The sequence below is a fragment of the Phocoena sinus genome, chromosome 7 (assembly GCF_008692025.1).
Source record: "Phocoena sinus isolate mPhoSin1 chromosome 7, mPhoSin1.pri, whole genome shotgun sequence".
Lineage (NCBI taxonomy): Eukaryota > Metazoa > Chordata > Mammalia > Artiodactyla > Phocoenidae > Phocoena > Phocoena sinus.
The window spans coordinates 44,973,983-44,999,668 of NC_045769.1; the positions used below are offsets into that span (position 1 = coordinate 44,973,983).

Here is a 25,686-nt window from a genome sequence, read left to right on the forward strand (position 1 = left end):
GAAAAAATAGTCAAAAATGCTTCCCCTCATGGAAATTATATTCCAGAGGAGGAGAGAGAGAGACAATAAATTAAGATAAGTACTACAGGGCTTCCCTGGTGGCGCAGTGGTTGAGAGTCCACCTGCTGATGCAGGGGACACGGGTTTGTGCCCCGGTCCGAGAAGATCCTACATGCCGCGGAGCAGCTGGGCCCGTGAGCCATGGCCGCTGAGCCTGTGCGTCCGGAGCCTGTGCTCCGCAATGGGAGAAGCCACAATAGTGAGAGGCCCGCATACCGCAAAAACAAAACAAAAACAAAACATAAGTACAGTGTATTCGATTTTGAGAAGTTTTAAGCAGCAGCAGCAGGAAAACATGTGTGGGGCGGGAGAAATGGTTATAATTTTAGGGTGGCTAAAGAAAGCTTCATTGAGAAGTTTTAAGAACTAAAAGATGAGGATTGAGCCAGATATACAGAAGAATGTTCTAAGCAAAGAACTACAAATACAAAGGTTCTAAGTTGGAAGTATGATTAGTATGTTCAAGGAAAAAACAAGGAGGCCAGGTAGCTGAAGCCAAGAAAAGAAAAAAATGAGATCAGACATAATAGTGGATCAGATCATATATAACAGGGGTCAGCAAACTATAGCCCAAGGACTGACTCCAACCCACTGCCTGCTTTTTAAAGTAAAGTTTTAATACCTATGGCTGCTTTCATGCTACAACAGCAGAGCTGAACAGTTGTAAGAGAGCCTGTATGAGTTAGAAAACCCAAAATATTTACACTATGGCTCTTTACAAAAAAAGGTTTACTAACCTTTATGTAGAACTCACAGGCCATTTATAAAGACTTTGAGATGGAAATTCACTGAAGAGGAGTTGCATGACCTGAATTACATTTTTACAGGTCACCCTAGCTGTTGGGCTGGGAACAGACTAAAGAGAGAAAGGTAGGAAGTGGGGAGATCCAATTAGAGTACTATTACAAAAATCCAGGTGAGAGATGATGGTGGCTTGGACGACAGTGGTAGTCAGACATGGTGAAAAGTAGTTAGATTTTAGATATATTTTGAAGGTAGACCAACAGAATTTACTCTTTTATCAGATAAAAGTGTGAGAGAATCAGTAGTCAAGGATAACCCTAAGGCTTCTGGTTTGCCAACAGGAGAAACAGAATTCTCACATGCTGATGCAGAAGGATGTGGAAAGAGCAATTCTGAGAGACAAGGTAGGGAGCTTACTTTTGGTCATGTTAAATGTGAGGAGCTTATTACTAAACATCCAAAGAGAGATTTGGGGTGGTAGTTAGATCTATGAGTTTGGAGTTCAGAAGAGAGCTATAGAATGGAGATAAAAATTGAGGCATCATCAGTGTATAAATGATATCTAAAGGCATAAGACTGAATAAGCACATCAAGAAAAGAATATATATGAGAATAAATTACACACACACACACACACACACACACATATGAGGATAGATTCCAGAACTGAGCCACAGGACGCTAAATGTTTACAAGTTAGGATATGAGGTGGAACTAGAAGACTGATAACAAATGGTAGAAAGATAGGAAAAAAACCAAGTATGTGTGTTGACCTAGAAGACAGGTGAAAAAGTGTTTCAAGGATGCGGAGATCAACTGTGGCAAATGTTAAGTAAGATAAGATCTGAGAAGTGACCACTGGATTTAGAAATCTGAAAGTAAATGGTGACCTTGGTAAGAGTTGTGGACTGGCAGAAAGAGAAAGTCTGACTAGAGTGGGTTCAAGAGAGAATGGGGGGAAAGTAATTGGATACAATGAATACAGACAAGTATTTTAAGAAGTTTTGCCCAAGTGAAGGAACTGGCCTTGCCTAGAAACATGACACATACATCTATAGCAACAGAAGGGAAGGCTGAATGTATGGGCACAATTGCAGACAGGTGGGTAGTTTGTAAAAGTTCTCTCTTGATTGCCTCAATCTTCTCAGTGAAATAGGACGTAAGATCACGTTATGTCCTAGTTCCCTGTGCTACTCTTGTGAAGATAGGGAAGAAGGACTTGACTATCTGAGAAGAGAACACATGAAATAGCCCTTTGGGACTTCCACTCAATGTGTGGATCATGGGCCAGCAGCAACTGCACCACCTGGAGACTTGTCAGAAATGTAGAATCTCAGGCCCTCCCTGGCCTTCTAAATCAGGATCTGCACTTTTAACAAGATCCCCAGGTGATTTGTATGCACATTAAAGTTTGTTTAAAGCACTGATATAGGAGACCAGGAGAGAAAATGGGCGAGAGAAACACAGTATGACTACCAGGCAGTACAAAGATTAGTGATCATGAATTTAAAGTGGTACTAGTAATTTTGATTTGCATTTCCCTAATAATTGGCAATGTTGAGCATCTTTTCATGTGCTTTTTTGGCCATCTGTATGTTTTCTTTGGAGAAATATCTATTTAGATCTTCTGCCCATTTTTTGATTGGCTGGTTTGGTTTTTTTTTTATATTGAGCTGTATGAGCTCTCTGTATATTTTGGAGATTAATCCCTTGTTGGTCACATCATTTTAAAATATTTTCTCCCATTCTGTAGGTTGTCTTTTTGTTTTGTTTATGGTTTCCTTTGTTGTGCAAAAGCTTTTAATTATGTCCCATTTGTGGTATATATATACAATGGAATATTACTCGGCCACAAAAAAGAATAAAATAATGGCATTTGCAGCAACATGGATGGACCTAGAGATTACTGTACCATTAAGTGAAGTAAGCCAGATAGATAAATATCATGCAATACCACTTATATATGGAATCCAAAAAAAAAAAAAGGATACAAATGACCTTATACAGGTCATTTGTACAGAACAGAAACAGACCCCACAGACCTTATACAGAACAGAAATAGACCCCACAGACATAGAAAACAAACTTTTGGTTACCAAAGGAGAAAGTGGGGGAAGAGGAATAAATTAGGAGTTTGGGATTAACATATAACATATACACACACATATGTGTGTGTATATATATATATATATATATATATATATATATATATATACACACACATATATATTCTTTTCCATTATGGTTTACTACAGGATACTGAACATAGTTCCCTGTGCTATACAGTAAGACCTTGCTGCTTATCCATTCTATACATAATAATTTGCATCTGCTAATCCCAGACTTCCAATCTCTCCCTCCCCCACCCCCTCTCCCTAGGCAACTACAAGTTTGTTCTCTGTATCTGTGAGTTTGTTTCTGTTTCGTAGATAAGTTCATTTGTGTCATATTTTAGATTCTACATATAAGTTACATTATGCAGTATTTGCCTTACTCTTTCTGACTTACTTCACTTAGTATGATAATCTCTATGGCATTATTTCATTCTTTTTTATGGTTGTATACTCAAAATTTTGTAATGCTAAGTGAGCATTAAGAGGAATACAGATATAAGCAAGATGCAGCCCTCCCTTCCACAAGAGGCTGTTGGGATGGGGAGAGAGAATGCAAATCACTTCCAACAAAGCAAAAGTGACATAATAGGAATACACAGAAAATGCTATGGAAAAAGCTACATAATAACTAAGTCTTGCTGGCGGATCGGGGAAGACTTCAAAGTCTTTTTTAACAGTGTGAGCAAACATCAAAATTAGAAATCAACTAAACTAAAATTTGACTTATATATGGCCCTCATCTTTTCTATATAATATTTCACAGAAGTTAGGTGAAAAGTAAAAGAAGTTAATATAACAAAGAAGAAAAATGAGAACCATTAAAAAAATTATCATTAATTTGCAAATAAAAACAAATAAACGAACAACCAATCATGATTGATAATGAGCCCCAAGCTAACCTTAAAATATATCTGAAGGAACATCCACCTTCACTAATTAAAAAAGAAATAAAAACAAACCACCCAAACTTTCAAGGTTAGTACTGGAAGAATATATTCTTCAGAAGGAAGAGGCATTTGAACCACAGTCCTGGACTGGAATTTCTCTTTGATTATACTGCCTCCACAACACTGGCTGTGATGGGCGGGGGGAGGGGTGACCCTTTAATACTGGTCCAGTTATGGGCAAAGGACTTTTCCTTGATTCCTCACGGCACAGGTGAAACAAAACTGGGACATTCAAAAATACATGAGTAAAGGCTTCCCTGGTGGCGCAGTGGTGGACAGTCCACCTGCCGATGCAGGGGACACGGGTTCGTGCCCCGGTCCGGGAAGATCCCACATGCCGCGGAGCGGCTGGGCCCGTGAGCCATGGCCGCTGAGCCTGCGCGTCTGGAGCCTGTGCTCCGCAACGGGAGAGGCCACAACAGTGAGAGGCCCGCGTACCGCAAAAAAAAAAACCACAAAAAAACATGAGTAAAAGGCTAAAAGATGCAAAGTAGAATAAAATGAAAAAAGGGAATAACATGAATGTAGGGCATACAGATTATAAGCTACCACTTATTTATCTTTAGTTTATAATCTAATAAATGTGTCCCTTCCTTCTCATTCTTGGTCATCATTCTTCCAGACTTCAAAAATAAATAAATTCATCCCAATAAGCCTTAACATTCATGTCACATGTAAGCGGGATAGGTAGAAAGCCATTCCTTAAATTACTTCTCTCTCTCTTTTGTAAGGGACAGATCAGACCTTCTCATGTCAATAGTATCCAATACAGCTTTTTTTTTTTTTTTGCGGTACGCGGACCTCTCACTGTTGTGGCCTCTCCCGTTGCGGAGCACAGGCTCCAGACGCGCAGGCTCAGCGGCCATGGCTCACGGGCCCAGGTGCTCTGCGGCATGTGGGATCTTCCCGGACCATGGCACAAACCCGTGTCCCCTGCATCAGCAGGTGGACTCTCAACCACTGCACCACCAGGGAAGCCCTCCAATTCAGCTTTTGCAATAACAGCAGGACTCTAATTATCAAGACAGGATTAAATTCAAAACAATTTTTTAAAATACAAATGATATTTTAAGCAAAGGAAAATCACGAAAATCCACAAGTATGAAGTATCCCTTATCTGAAATCACATATTTACCATTATGTTCTAAACTAGTGGTCTATAAAATTACTCATGCACTTATGAAAGAGCTAATACTACTAAGTGGGTTTCAGATATCACCACATTGAGAAAAACTTCTAATTCGGGGAAACAGCTACTTTATAAATGAAAATACATGTAGCAGGACCTCACAGGGATTCAGTTACAAAACAAAAGTTGAAGACTGTAGTGCTCATCTAAGAAATGGCTCTAGCATTTCTCCAAACAAAATCTACTTTAAATAAAGTCACTGAATCTACTTGTAAATTATTTCTCTCTGGCTGTCTCATTATTCAATATGCTTTCAAGGAACATGGTGATGAAAGAAGAAAAATACCTCTTTCTAACATAACCATACTGGCAAGAACATCAACATTATCAGTATTCAAAGAATGTCTTGGCAGGTTAAACCTTCATAAAAAGAAGGAACACTATCTAATCCAAGATGTCAAAATAGCAATAGTACTTCTCATATTATGTGCAATATGATTGTTTCTAATGTAGAAAAAAATTTCAAAAAAAGAAGAGACAACAATATTGCCATCTTTAAATTTTAAGCTAAGGCCAAAAAGTTCTTCAGAAAAGCACATAAAGAATGACAAACATAAGCATGTTTGTAAGAGCAGAGCAGAACTCAATGTTCAAAGAGATTTATGATAATGTATCAATGCTATTTTAGGACATTTAACAATATAACATTTGAGGCACAAGAGCACTATTAATAAATAGAAGAGTGAAAAAATAATTTATACTAAAAGAAAAAAGCTTGAAAATATAATTGAGTCCATGATTTCCTTGTGTCATAATAGCTAATACTTAATTTTACTATAAAACTTTTGATAATCTTACATTACTTGCATGGCATAACACTCTCCAGGATTTGAACTGCATCTGAAATTACTGAAGACCACCGAGAGACCTGTGTTTGCTCAGTATAAGTTCAGATACGGTGTCTTCCAAAAATTATAAAATACAGTGTATTAAAAAATACTACTTTCCAGTTTCAAAAGAAAATGCCTACACTGATGATCTTACACAGGTTGGGATAATAATATAAACTTATTCAAAGCTTAGAAGATATATATTTGACTTTAAATATGCATCTCCATTACACAGGGCAATAATATTCTTCTGTTTTCTCTTAAAACTTTTCTCTTTGGTTGTAGTCACTTTTCTTTTATAAAAATGTAGCTCCTGTCTTCATGTTTTACCTTTTTCCATTTGTTTTCCCTTCCTGTTCACTGTTTCTTCTGCCCTTAATATTTTCTTAACTTGGGTAATTCAACTTTTAATGACTAAATGTCCTTTGGATCAAGAGGTCATAGGGTTATTTATATTAACAGGATGAGTCTCTATCTATCAACATCCTGAGGAATCCTAGCATGATAGAGCTGGAAGGGATCTCAAGGTATCATTTGGTTGAGCTCTATGCCAGCAGGAACAGGTGGCTGACTATTCTTAATGTTTTTCTTTATTTTTTTAAGATGACCAAAGATTTTGATCATATATATTCCACCATAACTTGGTTTAATATGGAATCTTCTTAATAACAAGTAAAAAGACATGGAGTGGAAAGAAAACTGGATGAAAAAGGGTTCTGACCTCAGTAGTATTACTTACTGTAAAACAGAAAACAATTCCTTAGATCATTCTGAGCTTCAAGTTCCCCATACAAATAGAGATAAGGCTGTCTAACCCACAAGGTTATTGTAAGTGCTCTGAAACCTGGAAAAGAACTACACAAATGTAATGTAGTATTAAAATGGGAAGACAGAACAGTAGAGTGTGAAGAACCTATACTCTGTAGGCAGGTAAAGTTTTGAAACCCATCTCAACAATTTACCAGCTGTGCAACACTGAGCAGAGTATCAAACCTCTGAGTTCAGAGGACAACTGCAAATTGATATAATGTCTACCTCACCTGGCTGTTGCTGTGGATATAGGAGTTTTACACACCTAGCATAGGCCCTGGCATTGTGTACACTCTTAATAAATGTTAACTCTCTACTCCCCATCAGGTTTCCAAACTTCTGCTGTGTGGTTGGTTCTACTCACCTTACATTAAATATTTTGAAGTGCATGTGTGGAATTTTATGAAAAACATAACAATCAGAAGATATGTAAACCTTTCTTTCCCCTAAGATTCATCAAGCAACAGGAGGAATTCCTTATCAGCCCTGCTTTGAAAAATGGAAATGAGGTAGTTTCCTTTAAAAACTTAACAAAAAACTCTTCCAAAGAAAGAACAGTTTAGAATAGAAGGTGGAAAATGTTACTAAATTGTGAATTCTTTAAAGGAAAAGAACAAGTCTTACTCATCGTCATATTTAGGAAGCAAACATTTCTTGGATGGAAAAGTCTCTTGGTAGAATCACCTATCTTAGAAATTAAGAAATAAAAGGTTCAATCAGATTTCATATAGATACAAGGTAACAAAGTAAAGATGCTCTTTAAACAATAAAGAAAAAGCTAAACAAATGTGGACAAATTTTGAAAGAAGACTCTTTACATATCTGATTTAGATAAAATACATTGTCCCTTTATTATATCATATACCAAAAAAGTCCTGTAGAAAGTACAGTAATGCTTACCTTGTTATGTACAAAAACAATCCTTACGTCAGGTTTAAGTATACCATAGTTTATGAGGAGATCTTGGACCTTTTTTATTTCCTCTTTACATTTTTTAGCAGTTGAGTAAAATTGCTTTCTTACAGGTAGATTCTTAAACAATCGTAAAGCAGTTACAGTTGTACCTGTTGGCAGATAAGAGGAAAGCATATTTAGATGTGGAAGGAACTTCACACATCTTCAAATCCACCTACAATCAGTAATTAATCCCTTTTATCACTGAAGGCCAGCCCTCTTCAAACTCTGGGAACACAAAGAAGGCTCAACCTTGCAAGCTATTCTGATCCCTTGCTAGGCTCTCCTATTTTAACAGGTCTGACCTGCTAAGTATGATCCCTTCTATGTGATCTAAACAAGAATAATCTTATTTCTACCACTGCAGAGAAACATGGGCTTACTAGAATGTACAGTATCTTAAGAAATCTGCTGATATTCAAACTACCTGGTGATGATGCTTATTCTGCACTTTGAAATACATAGGTGGTATAAGGCTAACAGCATATGTGATAACCTTAATTATTCAATTAAAAATTCTTATCTGATGCTCAACATCGCTAATTATCAGAGAAATGTAAATCAAAGCTACAATGAGGTTATCACCTCATACTGGTCAGAATGGCCATCATTAAAAAGTCTACAAATAATAAATACTGGAGAAGGTATGGAGAAAAAAGAACCCTCTTACACTGTTGGTGGGAATGTAAACTGGTACAGCCACTATGGAAAACAGTATGGAGGTTCCCTAAAAAAAAGTTACCACATGATCCGGCAATCCCACTCCTGGACATATAGCTGGAGAAAATTCTAATTCAGAAAGAAACATGCACCTCAATGTTCACAGCAGCACTACTGACAATAGCCAAGACATGGAAGCACTCTAAATGTCCACTGACACATGAATGGATAAAGAAGATGTGGTATATGTATACAGCAGACTATTACTCAGCCATAAAATAGAAATAATGCCATTTGCAGCAACATGGACAGACCTACAGATTATCACACTAAGTGAAAAAAGTCAGACAGAGAAAGTCAAATACCGTATGGTATCACTTACACGTGGAATTTAAAATATGATATAAATGAACTTATCTACAAAACAGAAACAGACTCACAGACATAGAAAACAAATTTATGGTTACCAAAGGAGAAAGGGCAGGAGGGAGGGATAAACTAGGAGTTTGGAATTAGCAGATACAAACTACTATATATAAAACACGTAAACAACAAGGTCCTACTGTACAGCACAGGGAACTATATTCAATATCTTATAATAACCTATAATGGAAAAAATATGAAAAATAATGTATATATGTAAAACTGAATCACTTTGTCGTACACCAGACACTAAGACAACATTGTAAATCAACTATACTTCAAATAAAAAAAAATTCTTATCTGAAATAATATCTAATTGCCTGGTTTAATTTACCTCATCTTCTGAACAACAACAAATACGCAAAACACAGGATAATCTAACGAAAGGATTTTTTAACTTTTAACTTATTTAACTAAAAAGTTGAGGGGTGGGATCAAGATAGCAGAGAAAGAGGATACAGAGCTCACTTCCCCTCTCTAACACATCATAAATACATCTACTTGTAGAGCAATTCTTACTGAAAACAAACGGGAGACTGGCATTAAGACTCTTATACAACCAAAGGTGTAAGAAAGATGCACACGAAATCAAGCAGGAGGGGAAGAGAAGCAAGTCTGTGTAATCCCCCTCCTCTTCTTGGAGGGGGCACAGATGTGGAGGGAGTACACAGGCTCAGAGATCCTCCCTGAGGAGTGAGCGGTTTGAACCACTTACTGGGTACCCCATCCCTGGGGTCCAACACCAGGAAGAGGAGTCGCTTCAGGTGGTTTGAAAACCAGCAGGATTGACAGTGGGGCTATAAGAAACCTAGACTCCACTCATGAAGAGCACGCACATGCTCGCTTACTCCTGAAATAAGGCAGAGGAAGCAGATTAAAACTGCCCAGGTCTCTGGCCTGTTTCCCACTACCACCCCAGCACATACCTCAGACAAGCTGAGCATCCACTCTGGCTTGGGCTCATTCTGTGGCACAGCTCCACACTGTGACAAGGGCTGCCACAGCCAAAGGGAGTGCACCGTTGTAGGGGATGGGGCTGGCTTGGACCTGGGGCAGCATCCAAATGGGGTAGGGACAATCACTGCTGGCACTTGCAAAGGAAGTGGATTGGGAATAGTCCAGAACTCTGGTGCCAGGACAGCCATGGTGCATGCCTAGTCCACACTGAGCATCGGCCCTGGTCCCTCTTGCTCTGCAGCATAGCTCCACATTAGGGCAAGGGCTGTCCTGGCTGAAAAGAATGCACAATTGCAGAGGGTGAAGCCAGTTCAGGCCCGATGCAGCATCTGAGCAGGGTTGAAGTCAGCCACTGTTAGTGCTCCTGGAGAGAGTAGATCAAGAGTAGTATGGAATTCTAACTGGTGCCAGGACCACCACAGCCTGCACCCCGACCCATGCGAAGCACCCACACCAGCCTCTCCTGCTCCAGCTCCCCTTGAGGGCAAGTGTGCCGATGCTGGGAGGGGAGAGCACACACTTAGAGGGAAGAGAGCCAGCTCAGACCTGACCCTCAGACCTTCTATTCCAGCAACATGGGACCTGATCCCATCCCCAATAGGGTGGTATTGGCCACTGAGCAGAGGAGAAGCCCCAGCTCACACGTGACTCTGGTTCTAGCCCATCTATCTCTAGCCCTACTCCCCAACCAAGGTGAAAGCTGCCACTACTCCATAGGGGAAGATGTAACTCATGCTCATATAAAATCCAGCTCTCCCACCAAAGGCACCTGGCACACACAGACAGTATAGGGATGCTCCCAGACAAGGATGCCACTACAAGACCAAGATAAGTAACTGTTTCACCAAATTCCATAGTGACAGAAAAAGTTAAGCAAAATAAGAAGACAGAGGAATTTGTTTCAAATGAAAGAACAAGAGAAAACCCATGAAAAAAACAACTAATGACACAGGTAAATAATTTACTAGATAGAGTTCAAAGCATTAGTAATAAGAATGCTAACTGAACTAGGGAAAAGAACAGATGAACAAAGTGAGAACTTTAACAAGGAACTAAAAAGAAACAAAAAAGAACCAGTCAGAACTGAATACAATAACTGAAACAAAAAACATAGTGGAAAGAATTAAGAGTAGACTTGGTGATACAGGAAGAATGCATAAGTGATCTGGAAGATGAATAATGGAAATCACCCAATCAGGACAATGAAAAGAAAAACAAATTTTAAAAAATGAGAAGAGTTTAAGGGACCTCTGGGATAACATCAAGCATACTAACATTTGCTTTGTAGGGGTCCAAGGAGAAGACAGAGAGAAAAGGGGTCGAAAACATATTTGATGAAATTATGGCTGAAACCTTCCCAAACCTGAAGAAGGAAAGAGATATCCAAATACAGGAAGCATAGAGGGTCCCAAACAAAATGAACCTAAACAGACCCACATCAAGACATATCATAATTAAAATAGAAAGATTAAAGATAAAGGGAGAATTCTAAAGGCAACAAACCCCTCCCACAAAGAGTCATATATAAGGGAACCCTCATAAGGCTATCATTTGATTCTTCTGCAGAATCTTTGCAAGCCATCAGGGAGTGGCATGATACACATAAAGTGCTGAAAGGAAAAAACCTACAACCTAGGGTATACTACCCAGCAAGATTACCATTTAGAATTGAAGGAGAGATAAAGAACTTCTCAGACAAGCAAAAACTAAGAGTTCATCAATAATAAAATGACTTTAAAAGATATGTTAAAAGGTCTTCTCTAAGAAAAAGAAAACGCTACAACAATAAGTAATAATCTGTTGGAAAGTAAAATCCCACTATTAAAAACAAATATAGGGAACTCCCTAGCAGTCCAGTGGTTAGGACTCGAAGCTTTCACTGCCGAGGGCCCCGGTTCTACTCCTGGTCGGGCCTGGGTTCAACCCCTGGTCGGAGAACTCAGATCCTACAAGCTGCATAGCACAGCCAAAAAAAAAAGCAAAAACCAATATATAGTAAAGGCTGTCCATCAACCACTTAAATATGCATGCTACTATGAAGATTAAGAGACAAAAAATTGTAAAATTAACTATAACTACAATACAGTTAATGGATAAAAATGAACATGTAAAATATGACATCAAAAACACAAAATGTGGGAGAAGGGAGGAAAAAAATGTAGATCTTTTATAATGTGTTTGAACTTAAAGGACTACCAGTTTTAAACAAGTAGATACAGTTATAGGTCAACATATATGAACCCTACGGTAACCATAAATCAAAAACTACAATAGAGGGAGTACCCTGGTGGCTTAGTAGTTAGGATTCCAGGCTTTCACTGCCATGACCCAGGTTCAATCGCTGGCCAGGGAAAAGATCCTGCAAGCGGCATGCGCAGCCAAAAAAAAAAAAAAAAAAAATACGATTCACAAAAACTAGAGAAAGGAAGACAAGCATACCACTAAAGAAAATCATCAAATCATAAGGAAAGAACCTAAAAGAAGAAGACTGAGAAAATATACAGAAACAACCAGACGATAAGTAACAAAATCGCAATAAGTACGTACCTATCAATATTATTACTTTAAATGTCAATGAACTAAATGCTCCAAGCAAAAGACACAGGGTAGGGTCTTCCCTGGTAGTGCAGTGGTTAAGAATCCGCCTGCCAATTCAGGGGACACGGGTTCGAGCCCTGGTCCAGGAAGATCCCACATGCCATGGAGCAACTAAGCCCATGTGCCACAACTGCTGAGCCCGCGTGTTGCAACTACTGAAGCCCATGTGCCTAGAGCCCATGCTCTGCAACGAGAGGCCACCACAATGAGAAGCCCACGCACTGCAACAAACAGTAGTTCCCGCTCGCCGCAACTAGAGAAAGCCCACGCGTAGCGATGAAGACCCAACACAGCCAAAAATAAATAAATAAATTTATTAAAAAAAAAAAAGAAAGACATGGGGTAGCTGGGAATTCCCTGGTAGCCTGGTGGTTAGGATTCTGGGCTTTCACTGCTGAGGGCCCAGGTTTGATCCATGGTAGGGGAACTAAGATTCTACAAGCTATGGGGCATGGCCAAAAAAAAAAAAAAAAAGAGAGAGAGAAAAAAAGCCATAGGATGGCTGATTGGATTAAAAAACAAGACCTGACTATATGCTGCTTACAAGAGACTCACTTTAGAGCTAAAGACACACATAAACTGAAAGTGAGGGGATGGAAAAGGATATTTCATGCAAATAATAACAAGAAAGCTGGGGCAAATAATACTGATATCGAACAAAAAACACTTTAAGACAAAATCTGTAACAAAAGACAAAGAAGAGAATTATATAATAATAAAGGGATCAATACAAAATGAGAGTTTAACACTCATTAATATATATGCACCTAACAGAGGAACACCTAAATATATAAAGCAAATATTAACATATATAAAGGGAGAAATTGACAATGATATAATAATAGTAGGGGACTTTAACACCCCACTTACACCAATGGACAGATCATCCAGAAAAAAAAAAATCAATAAGGAAATAGTAGTTTTAAATAACACATTAGACCAGCTGGACTTAATAGATACCTACAGGACATTCCATCCAAAACAGCAGAATACACATTCTTTTCAAGTGCACACAGAATGTTCTCCATGCTAGAGATCACAGGCTAGACCACAAAACAATTATCAAAAATTTAAGAGAACAGGGCTTCCCTGGTGGCACAGTGGTTGAGAGTCCGCCTGCCGATGCAGGGGGTGCAGGTTCATGCCCTGGTCTGGGAGGATCCCCCATGCCGCCGAGCGGCTGGGCCCGTGAGCCATGGCCGCTGGGCCTGCGCATCCGGAGCCTGTGCTCCGCAATGGGAGAGGCCACAACAGTGAGAGGCCTGCGTACAGCAAAAAGAAATTTTTTTTAATAAAAATAAATTTAAAAAATTTGAGAACAGAAATTACACTAAGCATTTTCTCTGACCACAACAGTATGAAACTAGAAATCAATTACAGAAAGAAAAGTGGGAAAAACACAAACACGTGGAGACTAAACCACATGCTACTAAAAAACTGATGGGTCAATGAAGAAACTAAAAAGGAAATTAGAAAATACCTTGAGACAAATGAAAAAAAAACCACACCTTTAAAAAATCTATCACATGCAGCAAAAGCAGTTCTCAGACAGAAGTTTATAGCAATCCAGGCCTACCTCAAGAAATAAGAAAAATCTCAAATAAACAACCTAAACTACCATCTGAAGGAATTAGGAAAAAAAGAACAAGCACAGCCCAAATCAGCATAAGGAATGAAATAATAATGATCAGAGAGGAAATAAAGAGTCCAAGAAAACAATAAAAAAGATCAATGAAATCAAGAGCTGGTTTTTTAAAAATATAAACAAAATAGATAAGCCTTTAACCAGGTTCATGAAGAAAAAGAGAACCCAAATAAACAAGAAAATGAAAGAAGAGAAATAACAACCAATATCACAAAGATACGGAAAAATCTTAAGAAAATACTATAAACTGTCATATGCCCACAAATTGGACAACCTACAAGAAATGGATAAATTTCTAGAAATATAATGTTCCAAGACTGAAGCAGGAAAAAATAGACAATCTGAACAAACTGATCACTAGCAGTGAAACTGATTTTATAATAAAAAACTCCCAGTAAACAAAAGCCCAGGACCAGAGAAGCTCACATGGGAATTCTACCAAACATATAAAGCAGAAATAATACCTATCCTCTCAAACTATTCCAAAAAATTGAAGAGGAAGGAATGCTCCCAAATTCATCCTAGAAGGCCTCCATTAACCAGATACCAAAACCAAAGACACTACAAAAATAAAATTACAGGCCAATATCTCTGATGAGCATAGATGCAAAAATCCTCAACAAAAGATTAGCAAACCAAATTCAACAATATATAGAAAAGGATCATACACCATGATGAAGTGGGATTTATTCCAGGGATGCAAGGATGGTCTGACATCTGTAAATCAATCAATCTGATACACTATATTAACAAAAAGGATAAAAATCGCATGATCATCTCAATAGACACAGAAAAAGCATCTGATAAAATTGAACAACCATTCATGATAAAAACTCTCATCAAAGTTGGTATAGAGGGAATGTATCTTAACATAATAAAGACCATTGATGACAAACGCAGTTAATATCATGCTCAACAGAGCAACACAAGGATGCCCACTCTTGCCATTTCCATTTAACATAGTATTGGAAGTGCTAACCACAGCAATCAGACAAGAAAAAGAAGTAAAAATAATCCAAATTGGAAAGGAAGAAGTAAAACTCACTTTTTGCAGATGACTTGATATTACACATTGAAAACCCTGAAGTCTCCCCTCAAATAACTACTAGTACTAATAAATGAATTTAGTAAAGTTGAAGGATACAAGATTAATATACAGAAACCTGATGGTAATAATGAAATAACTAATAATTAACTATCAGAGAAAGAAAAGAAGAAAACAATCTTATTTAAAATTGCATCAAAAATACCTAGGAATAAACTTAACCAAGGAGGTGAAAGATCTATATTCTGAAAACTATAAAACACTGATGAAGGAAATTAAAGATGATACAAAGATATGGAAAGATATCCCGTGTTCATGGATTGGAAGAATTAATATTGTAATGTACATCCTACCCAAAGCAATCTACACATTTAATGCAATCCCCATCAAAATACCCCTTGACATTTTCACAGAATTACAACAAATAATTCTAAAATTTATATGGAACCACTAAAGATCCTGAAGAGCCAAAGCAATCTTGAGAAAAAAGAACAAAGCTGGAGGTATCAGACTGACTTCAGACTACACTACAAAGCTTCAGTAATCAAAATAGTATGGTACTGGCACAAAAATAGACACATAGATCAGTGAAACAGAATAGAGAGCCCAGAAATAAACTCAGTCACTTATGGTCAATTAATGACAAAGAAGGCAAGAATATACAATGGAGAAAAAACGGTCTCTTCAATAAGTGGTACTGGGAAAACTGTACAGCTACATGTAAAATGAAATTAGAACATTTTCTCACACCACTTACAAAAATAACCCCAAAATGGATTAAGTATCTAAATATAAGACTAGAACATCTAGAAGAAATCACAGGCATAACATTCAGACATAAATCAGAGCAATATTTTTTTGAATGTGTCTCCTAAGGCAAAGGAAACAAAAGCAAAAATAAACAAATGAGGCCTAAATAAACTTAAAAGCTTTTGCATGGCAAAGGAAACAATTAACAAAACAAAAAGACAACCTACTGAGTGAGAGAAAATATTTGCAAATAATATGACCAATAAGGAGTTAACATAAAAAATATATAAACAACTCAAACAACTCAATGTCAAAAAACAACACACCTGATTAAAAAGTGGGCAGAAGAACTGAATAGACATTTTTCCAAAGAAGATATACAGGTGGCTAGCAGGCATGTGAAAAGATGCTCAACAGTGCTTGATCATTAGAGAAATGCAAATCAAACCACAATGAGTTATCAACTCACACATGTCAGAATGGCTATCATATGACTACAAATAAACTGGTAAGGATGTGGGGAAAAGCAAACCCTGACACACTGTTGGTAGAAATGTAAATTGGTGCAGTCACTAGGGAAAACAGAATAGAGGTTCCTCAAAAAACTAAAAATAGAACCACCACATGATCCCGCGATTCCACTCCTGGGTATGTATCTGAAGAAAACAGAAACATTAATTCTTAAAGATACATGCACCCCAACGTTCATAGCAGCATTATTTATAATTGCCAAGATATGGAAACAACCTAAGTTGCCAAGATATAGAAACAACCTAAGTGTCCAACCACAGATGAATGGATAAAAAAGATGTGGTGTACATATAGAATGGAATGCTACTCAGCCATGAAAAAAATAATGAAATTCTACCATTTGCAACAACATGTATGGACCTAGAGGGTACTATGCTTAATGAAATAAATCAGACAGAGAAAGACAAATACTGTATGATTTCACTTATATGTTGAATCTAAAAACAACAACAAATGAATGGAAAAAATAAAACAGATTCACAGATGTAGAGAACAAAATATTGGTTACTAGTGGAGTGAGGGAAGGGGGAGGGGCAAGATAGGAGTAGAGGACTAAGAGGTACAAACTGCTTTGTATAAAAGAAACTACAAGAATATATTGTACAGCACAAGGAATATAACCAGTATATTTTAATAACTTTAAATGGAGCATAATCTATAAAAATATTGGATCACTACATTGTACACCTGAAACTAATATTGTAAATCAACTATATTTCAATAAAAAAAGAAAAAGAAAAAACGTTGAATAAATGTATAAAAATTATATTGCTTAAATATCAGGTTAATAATTAGCTTTTGTTGGGAAAAAAACATGAAATTACTACTGGATGCTTTCTCAAGGCCATAAACCGTTAAGTCTGTGTTTTTTCAAACACTGAGCAACTTTTAAAACTACCAGTCACCAGCTAATCCCGACTTATTAAATCAATCTCCTCACATGATTCTAATGAATGTACCGCAGGGTTGAGATACAAAGCACTGAAAAGTCAAACAAACAATTTAGTGCATGGTTTCTCAAACATTTACTGTGGGGGCTGACTGGTGCATTTCAAGATGTGTAGCTGCATCCCTGGGCCTCTACCTACTAGATGCAATCAGCACCCAATCCAGTTGTGACAATCAAAAATGTCTCCAGAAAATGTCAAATGCCTCCTGGTGGGGGTAGGAAATTGCCCTTGGTTAAGAATCACTGATTCAGTATACAGCAACTAGCATTAAAAACAAACAAACAAGAAAAACTAAAATACAAATAGACTAAACGAGAACAAAAATAGAATGCATCACACATAGTAAGTGTATATATTGCATTAAGAATTTTTGTTTTGATTAGATTTGTATAAACTGGGTTGCTATGTAAAATGTATTTCTTACTGTGAATTGGAATCAAAAAACCTGAAAGTTGCTGCAAAGGTCAACCTTTGACCTACTGCTCATAAGAAATGGCAAAAACACAAAGAAATGACAATCAAGAGGGAAATATAAGACTTAGAAGCCTAGCATAAAATCAGGAGTTCCAGGAAGAGAAAAAGAAACAAATGCAGATGTAATTAAATAAATAATAGAAGAAAATCTTCTTGAGTTAAAGGCTTGAGTGCAGGTTTCAAGAGCTTAGAGCATTACAAGTAGGAATTAAAAAAAAAAAAAGACACCACACTCCACTGGAAGTCCTAAATTTTAAGGAGAACGGAAAGGTTTTCCAAACCTTCAGAAAGCATAAGTTCCTTATGAGGAAAGACTAGCATCAAATTTGTTATCTATAACAGTAGAAGACAACCTCAAACTACTTAGGTGTAATTAAGAAACTTACATCAAGATATGATATGTATATGGGCAAAATGTAGACAGTTTGGGACCTGCAAGGATTTGAAAGTATATCAACCAAAGTATATATGATGAAAACAGTGGAGGATGAACACTAACCAAGTGACAATTATATCAAAACAAGAGATTTCACAATAAGAGAAGAAAATAAACTTGGTGATCAAAGAATCTTAAGACCTGAATGTAAACAGAAGATGGCAATGTAGCTGGCATTTACAATATAACTGTTAAATAAGGATTTTTAAAATGTAAGAGATATCATGTTGGGGAAATCCTACCAATAGCTTGGAACTCAATGTTTTAAATGATTCTTAGTAACATTGGGTAATAACTGCAGAAAAGAGTTAAGAATAAAGAGGGATAAAGCTTACAGGGTCCTATATAACCTTCACTATGGCTATCTTCTTTCCTCTCAATGTCCTTCCTTCTGTTATTCCAGCGCATCAGATTTCTTTCCACCTGAGGGCTTTTGCACGCGTTCTATCCCCTACCCTTTGCACAGCTAACTCCTTTATCAACCTTCAGTCTCAATCTAAGTAACACCTCTTTAGAGAATCCATTCCTGAATGCCCTATCAAAGGCTGTTGCTCCCAAAGTTAAATCACGTTTTATTTCTTCCTAGAAATGATCAATATTTGAAAAAACTTGTGTCTGCCTCTTCTTTTAGAATACAAGGAGCATGAGAGCAAGTAACTGTCTACCATGTTTGCCATTAAATCCCCAGCACTGCAAACAATGACTAATAAGCTGTGGGCAATTAACTAAAAATTTTTGAACAAATGAATGAATGTACTGAAGAAAGAAAATAAAATAAATAAGGTAGTAAGTAGAAACTTTGTTTAAATTGTTTCTGTAGTTAAAGAAGCACACATTGTATTTTTATAATTTTTGAAAGGGAATTTACTATAAAAGAAAAAAACAAAGAAAACAAGGTTAGGGAAAAAAAGATCTTTGTGGAATAGGACCAAAGGAAAAGCTGTATTTCTACTTTGCTCACACCTCATGTTTTTCTGCTTTTTTTCTCTTGATTAGGTGCTTCATTAGCATATCACAGTCAGCCTTCCATATCAGTGGGTTCTGCATCAGCAGGTTCAACCAACCACAGATCCAAAATAGTTGGGAAAAAAAAATCCAAAAAGTTCCAAAAAGCAAAACTTGAATTTGCTGCATGCAATGGCAACAATTTACATAGCATTTACAATGTATTAGGTATTATAAGTAATTTAGAGATGATTTAAAATATATGGGAGGATGCATGTAGGTTATATGCAACTACTACACCATTTTATATAAAGGACTTGAACATCTGAGAATTTTGGTATTCGCAGGGGGCCCTGGAACCAATCGGATACTGAGGGATGACTGTACTAACAATTTAAAGTGGTTTTTTTTTTTTGGCCTCCCTCCATTTTTATGTAGGGTATTTTCTTGGCCTAAATGTACATGTCACTTCCACCAAAGAACAAAAGTCCTAGGAACACCACAGTATTCCTCACTAGTAACACCGTGGTGCTGGTATTCTCTGCCTTAGGGAAGTAAAAAAGCTACTGTTAAGTTCTGAGGTAAAGCTGACAGATCAAGGAATGCACGCAGAACAAGTATGCACTCTGCCTCCATTGCTAAACAGAGGTCACACTCACAAAAGAATTCACATCACACCCTATTCTGAAACCTCTCATGCCTTCTGCTCATCTCACGCTACGTTCTCCCTAGATTTTTCCTCCACTCCAACAGCTTCAACTGCCTTTCATATGCCAATGATTCTTTTCATCAAAACTGTAAGAAACACCATACGGTTATGAAACTCTAAAGAAGATAAAACAGGCCAATTAAAGTATGCTACAATGCCTTAACAACAGTCCCATGCAACACAGAACTAGTCACACCAGACTTTCATGCTTCGATATTACTTTTAACTAGCCCCATGGATAAGGCAATTTCCTCTGGTGTCTTCAATTTCAATGCTTGGCATGTGAAATGCCAACGCTTTGCATTTAACACAGCTTTTTTCACTTGTGGCTATTTTCCCTTTTTAGGTCTCATAAAGCATTTGTTGCTTCAGAAAGAAAATACAAAATTGTTTATTCCTGAAATCAACACACAAATTACAAACAATGCAAAACTGCTTGTCCAAAAAGGATTTGAGGAAGCCATTTATTATAAGCCACAACCTGTTTTCAGAGATGTCAAAACGTGCATCTTATAATTAAGATATATATCTTAGACCTGTAACACTCAAGTTATATACAGATGCTTATTCAAAATTATTACCTGGATATCCCAAAGATACCTCAAATCACCACACACAGACCTGAACTCATAATCTTTCTTCTTGAGTCTGATACTACATCTATCCTCCCTTTCTCACATAACACTGACATCCAACAGTTTCTAAAAGCAGGTACTCTAGATTTCCTCTACCTCTTACTACCAATATTGCTTAAGTCACCTAGCCCTATCCATTCTATCCCCAAAATATCTCTCAAATTTATGTCAAGTTCCTTCCTTCTCCTCAAACCTTAGTTCAGGATAACATCTCTTACAGTAAGACATAAATTACGGTAGGAGTTATAATGTCTTACTGGTTAATTTTTTAAATAGCATGATATCCATCCTCTACCTAAAAAGTTTCAGGGGCTCATCACTGGTTGCAAGAAAGGGTACAAACTCCTTACCATGATAAAACAGGCCCATCATAACCTAATATCCAAGCTACCATTTTCTTACCTAATCTGCATCTACTACCTCCAAACATTCTCACAGAACTTTGCTATGTCATGCTTAGTATACCAGTTTATCTACTTTATTGGCTTTTTAGCTATACTTCTTTGTATTATTTTTAGTGGTACATTTTTTAGTTCTAGAATTTTCATTAGGTTCTTTTTTAGAATTCCATTTCTCTGCTGATATTCTCCACCTTCTTACCAATTGACCATCTTTTCCTCTACATTCTTTAACAGTTTTAAAAGTTCTTGTCCCTAATTCAAACATCTGCAAGTTTGCTTATATCAACTATTTTTTCTCTTGACTATGAACCTCACTTTCCTTTCTTAATGTCTCTTAATACTTCTATTTTCATCAGACATAATATATAAAAGAACGATAGATATTGAAATAGATATTTTCCCCCAGTGAACGTACTTCACTTTCTCATCAAACAGCTAGAGTGAAGAATAGAGCTCTTCAATATATAATTAGAGGAGTTCATCTGGGTTGGAGCTGAGTTGCTCCTTTATTTAGTTCCAGTTCACTTCTGGTTTCAAATGTATTGAGGATGGAATCAGGTCTCTCTCTGCCTCTAGCAAGGCTTTGGGATCTAAGTACTGTAAGACTTTAAGATATTTCTCTCTCTAGCTCAGTCCCAACTTTCTTCACCACTGCTTACTCAGCAAAAGTCCTGATGAGATTTGGCTTCTTGGGTGAACTAGCTCTGTGTTTGAGGATCCTATCCTCCAATCTGTCATGTCAGCTCACATGTGGCTGATAAAGTTCAGCTGGTTTCTCCTAGGGCCATAAAAGATCCCTTGTCTATAGTAGGCTTGCTCCTTTGCATGCCTATGCCTCCAGGCTCAGTTAATGCTCTCAGGGATACAAGCAGCCACCAATCTCTTTGTGCCTAGGTGCACCTAAGAAGGGTCATCTTCCTCTTGAACTTGGTTCATTTAATTTCTTTGTGACACAGTTCTCCAATGAGTTTTTAAAAATACAAGATTTAAAAAAAAAATACAAGATTTTAAATTATGTGTTTTTCTCCCTCATTGTTACACAGAGAGCAATGGTCTCCCGAAATCTTCTAGAGCCATCATTCTTCTCTTATTGAAAGGTTATGCTCTCACCCCTCCTTACTACCATCTTCAAACTCAAATGTTATCTTTTCTGAAAAATTTGCTCACCTTCCTCTAGGCAGCTGGTGGCTTCTTTTTACTGTCATTGCCTGTTTACTCATCTGTGTTCTCCACTCGTCTGTGAATTCCTTTCACTCACCTGTGTTCTCCACTAGCCTGTGCAAATATAATGACATACACTGTAGCTGTGGACAGATGGTGGGAAAGGAAGGTAGGCAGAAATCAGTAGGGCAAAATATGTGTTCATGAAAGGAAAAGATGTATGTTGGCTTTTAAATATATCTCTGCATCCAAGACCACACTGTACCTAATCCATATATTAATTGATAAATTATTGCTTCAACAGCTAAAACTGTTTTCTCTGAACAAACTGAGAATTACCAGTAAGCCAAGAATTATATATATGTTCAAATAAAACTTAATGATGGAAAACTTTGCTGATTCCAAATGAAATGTATATCCTTAAAAAAAGTACCAAGTAATACTACTGGCCAATAGGGAGGAGGCCCTAGTATACTATCATGTTTTACAAGAGAACTGCTCAGCTCTCTAACTTTAGCACATTCTATAAACACCAGAATTAAACTGCAGTCTGTAATATGCTCTCTGTTATATTTTTACATGACTCTATGTTATGCCATTTATAAAAGCAGCTATTTATACTCCTAATGTAAAGAGGTATGATTGCTTGACTGTATCAGAGTTTTCTTCAACTATTTAATGAATAAAGTTCCATTCTCAACATGAAAAAAAAAATCCTTCAACACCTGCACAATCACACATAGCAGAGATTTACAAAGAACATGATGCATTACTCTAATAACAGAGTAGGGAAAGGATATACCCTGATCACAGTACTTTAAATATACTACTTTTGATATCTGAGAAATTCCTAAGGCAGAAGTACTAGGAGGTGTTAAAAGAATTTGTCCAGGACGGTAAATCAACTTAGAAAGCTTAATGTTGATTATCTAGGGTAAAGAGAATAGAAGCGATGACAGAAAAAAGATACGGCCAAAACAAATAATTTAGTCAGAGTTCTTGGTAAAAAGAATTTAAAAGCTAGAAGTTTATTTTTACATTTCTTGTTAATTTTAAAAATGTCTTAGAACTGAACAGAAGGGTAATTTAAAATGACATTCTATTAAACACATAAATCATTTTAAATGATTAAATTAATCCATAAAACAAATACCTACATCTGGAAAAACCAGAACTGGAATTTCTAGTAAAACTATTCTTAAACATTTTAAAACATGTTTTAAAAGAGTAATGGATTTTCCAATGCCTAAGAAAGATTTTGTCGTAAGTTGTCCCTGCATCTACAGTTAGGCTATCTACAGGTGTCATCATCCTATCAGATGATATGAGGAGTAACTGCTAAGCAAGTATATTCACACCACAGCAGAAATTAATCTACAAGAACCCTAAATGCACAGGTATTAATTAGGATGGTTGTACTGTAGTTTTATCTTACACAGAAAATATTTAAATGACAGGTGGTGAAATGTGAGTCTGTGATTCAATCACTCAAAAACTATCAGCACTAAGGCAATATAAATGTAAAAGACTTTTGAAAGTGCTTGTGGATTTTTATATGTCTACATAGAGCAATAAGAAACTAAGAGTTTGACTTTTTGTTGTTTTCCTAGGCAACCAGCTGTAATTGGAGGAAAAAAGTGAGTTACGAAAGGCAGTGACTGGTTTCGCAAATGTTGACCTTCTAAGTGGGTAGTTTCTTAAGATAAAAGGAATATGCTAAAGAAAATAAGGTTCATTTACTGACTGTAGAAATTTCTTAATATGCTTATGTGGTCTCACTAAAGTAGAGAAGACTCACGTCAGCAAGAAAAAAAAAATCAATAAGCGACTGGGCAAAGATCAGAAGGACACCATATTTAAGGATTGTTATTTCATAGTTCCCATGGAGATGGATACAGAAAAGCATGAGCAGTATGAGTGATGCAGAGCCACTGGCCATCCAGATTAGACTGGCTACTACCAAGATAAAAATAAATACAATTAAGTTTTATAAGGTGACTAGATTACTTCAAAGTACTCCATAGGCTAGCCACTCAAATATCTCCTAATGGTTTCTTAATCTCAACTCTCAAGAACTGGGGTCAGAGCATTTCTGAATAGGGACAATACTAAAAAATGCCTTCTCCTTGTCTTTATCTTCAGTACATAAAAAAGAAAAAGAATCACAATCTATTACTTTTAATTAAAACATGTACAATATAATACATCAAATTAAATCACTATTAGACTTGAGCTCATTTTTATTAACTGAATAAATGAGAAAAAAGTGTGTTTTCTTAAGAATTCCTATTAACTCTTTTTTTGCAGTACACGGGCCTCTCACTGTTGTGGCCTCTCCTGTTGCGGAGCACAGGCTCCATAAGCGCAGGCTCAGCGGCCATGGTTCACGGGCCTAGCCGCTCTGCGGCATGTGGGATCTTCCCGGACTGGGACACGAATCCGTGTCCCCTGCATCAGCAGGCAGACTCTCAACCACTGCACCACCAGGGAAGCCCTATTAACTCTTTATGTAGATGCAAAAATAATTCTTAATGGGCAAAAGTAATCAGTAACTAATTTGAGGATTTATAAAATAAGAGAAAGGATGAGAAAATTTGCTATCAGTATTAAGATACAAGAAAATAAATTTCAATGAAGACAAAGAGAAGTCATTTAAAAAAAAATAAATCCAATAATTTAACATGAAAACTGGAGGGAAGAAACCACAGAAAAACATATAGTGCTTTGACAGGGAGATCAGCTCAGTGCTTTGTGACCACCTAGAGGGGTGGGATAGGGAGGGTGGGAGGGAGACGCAAGAGGGAGGGGATATGGGGATATAAGTATATGTATAGCTGATTCACTTTGTTATACAGCAGAAACACAACAATGTAAAGCAATTATACTCCAATAAAGATGTTTAAAAATATATATATAATGCTTTGATAAATTACAATGAGGAACCCAAAAATTTTAAATGAACTTACAACAAAATTGGAAGGACAAATGACAAAAACAAACCCCCAACAACAACAGAAGTCCCTTTTCAGATCTAATCATTCTTTTGCACATGACTCTAAACAGGGCATATCTTTAATATTCTCTCAAATTTATAGATCCCATTACCAGAAGTTAGCAGCATGAAAAAGATTAAAGGAAATATGTGAAACTCAAGCCTGAAGAGATTTTTTTCTTTAGAAGTAAATAAGTAGTAGAGGAACTTAAAAATATAAGATGTCAATTAAAACGTACTAAAATTACATAAGTGTATAAAACACTAGAGAACTAAATTACAGGACCTCCCTGGCTGTCCTGTGGATAAGACTCTGCGCTTCCAATGCAGGGGGCGTAGGTTCAATCCATGGTTGGGGAACTAATGTCCCACAGGCCGTGTGGTGTGCGTGGCCAAAAAAATTAATAAATAAATTAAAAAAATTTTTAAGTTAAAAAAAATGTAAAAAAAAGAACTAAATTACAAATAGAATATTATATTTATATATGATATAATTTATAATATATTTATTTGCTTCAAATAATATAGAAAGGAAGGAAGTGGCTGAGAGTATTAGATGAAACATTAGTAATGAGTTGATAACTATTGAAACTGAGTGATGGTTACTCCATTCCAGGGTCCTCAACTCCCAGGCCGTGGACCGCTACCAGTCCACGGCCTATGAGGAACCAGGCCGCACAGCAGGAAGTGAGTGGCGGGCGAGTGAGCGAAGTGTCATCTGCCGCT

General features: G+C 36.9%; 1 protein-coding gene across 5 annotated transcripts in view; it reads right to left on the minus strand.

The window, feature by feature from the left end:
* PMS1 (PMS1 homolog 1, mismatch repair system component) overlaps positions 1 to 25,686 on the minus strand; it is a 98,679-nt gene that overhangs the window by 54,355 nt on the left and 18,638 nt on the right. For all 5 annotated transcript variants that reach the window (XR_004350764.1, XR_004350765.1, XM_032637865.1 and 2 more), the window contains one exon: positions 7,595 to 7,758. Coding sequence is in view for 3 of the 5 variants with exons in the window: in XM_032637865.1 (XP_032493756.1) it covers positions 7,595 to 7,758 (164 nt within the window). In the remaining 2 variants the exon portion in view is untranslated. The remainder of the gene's footprint in view (positions 1 to 7,594; positions 7,759 to 25,686) is intronic.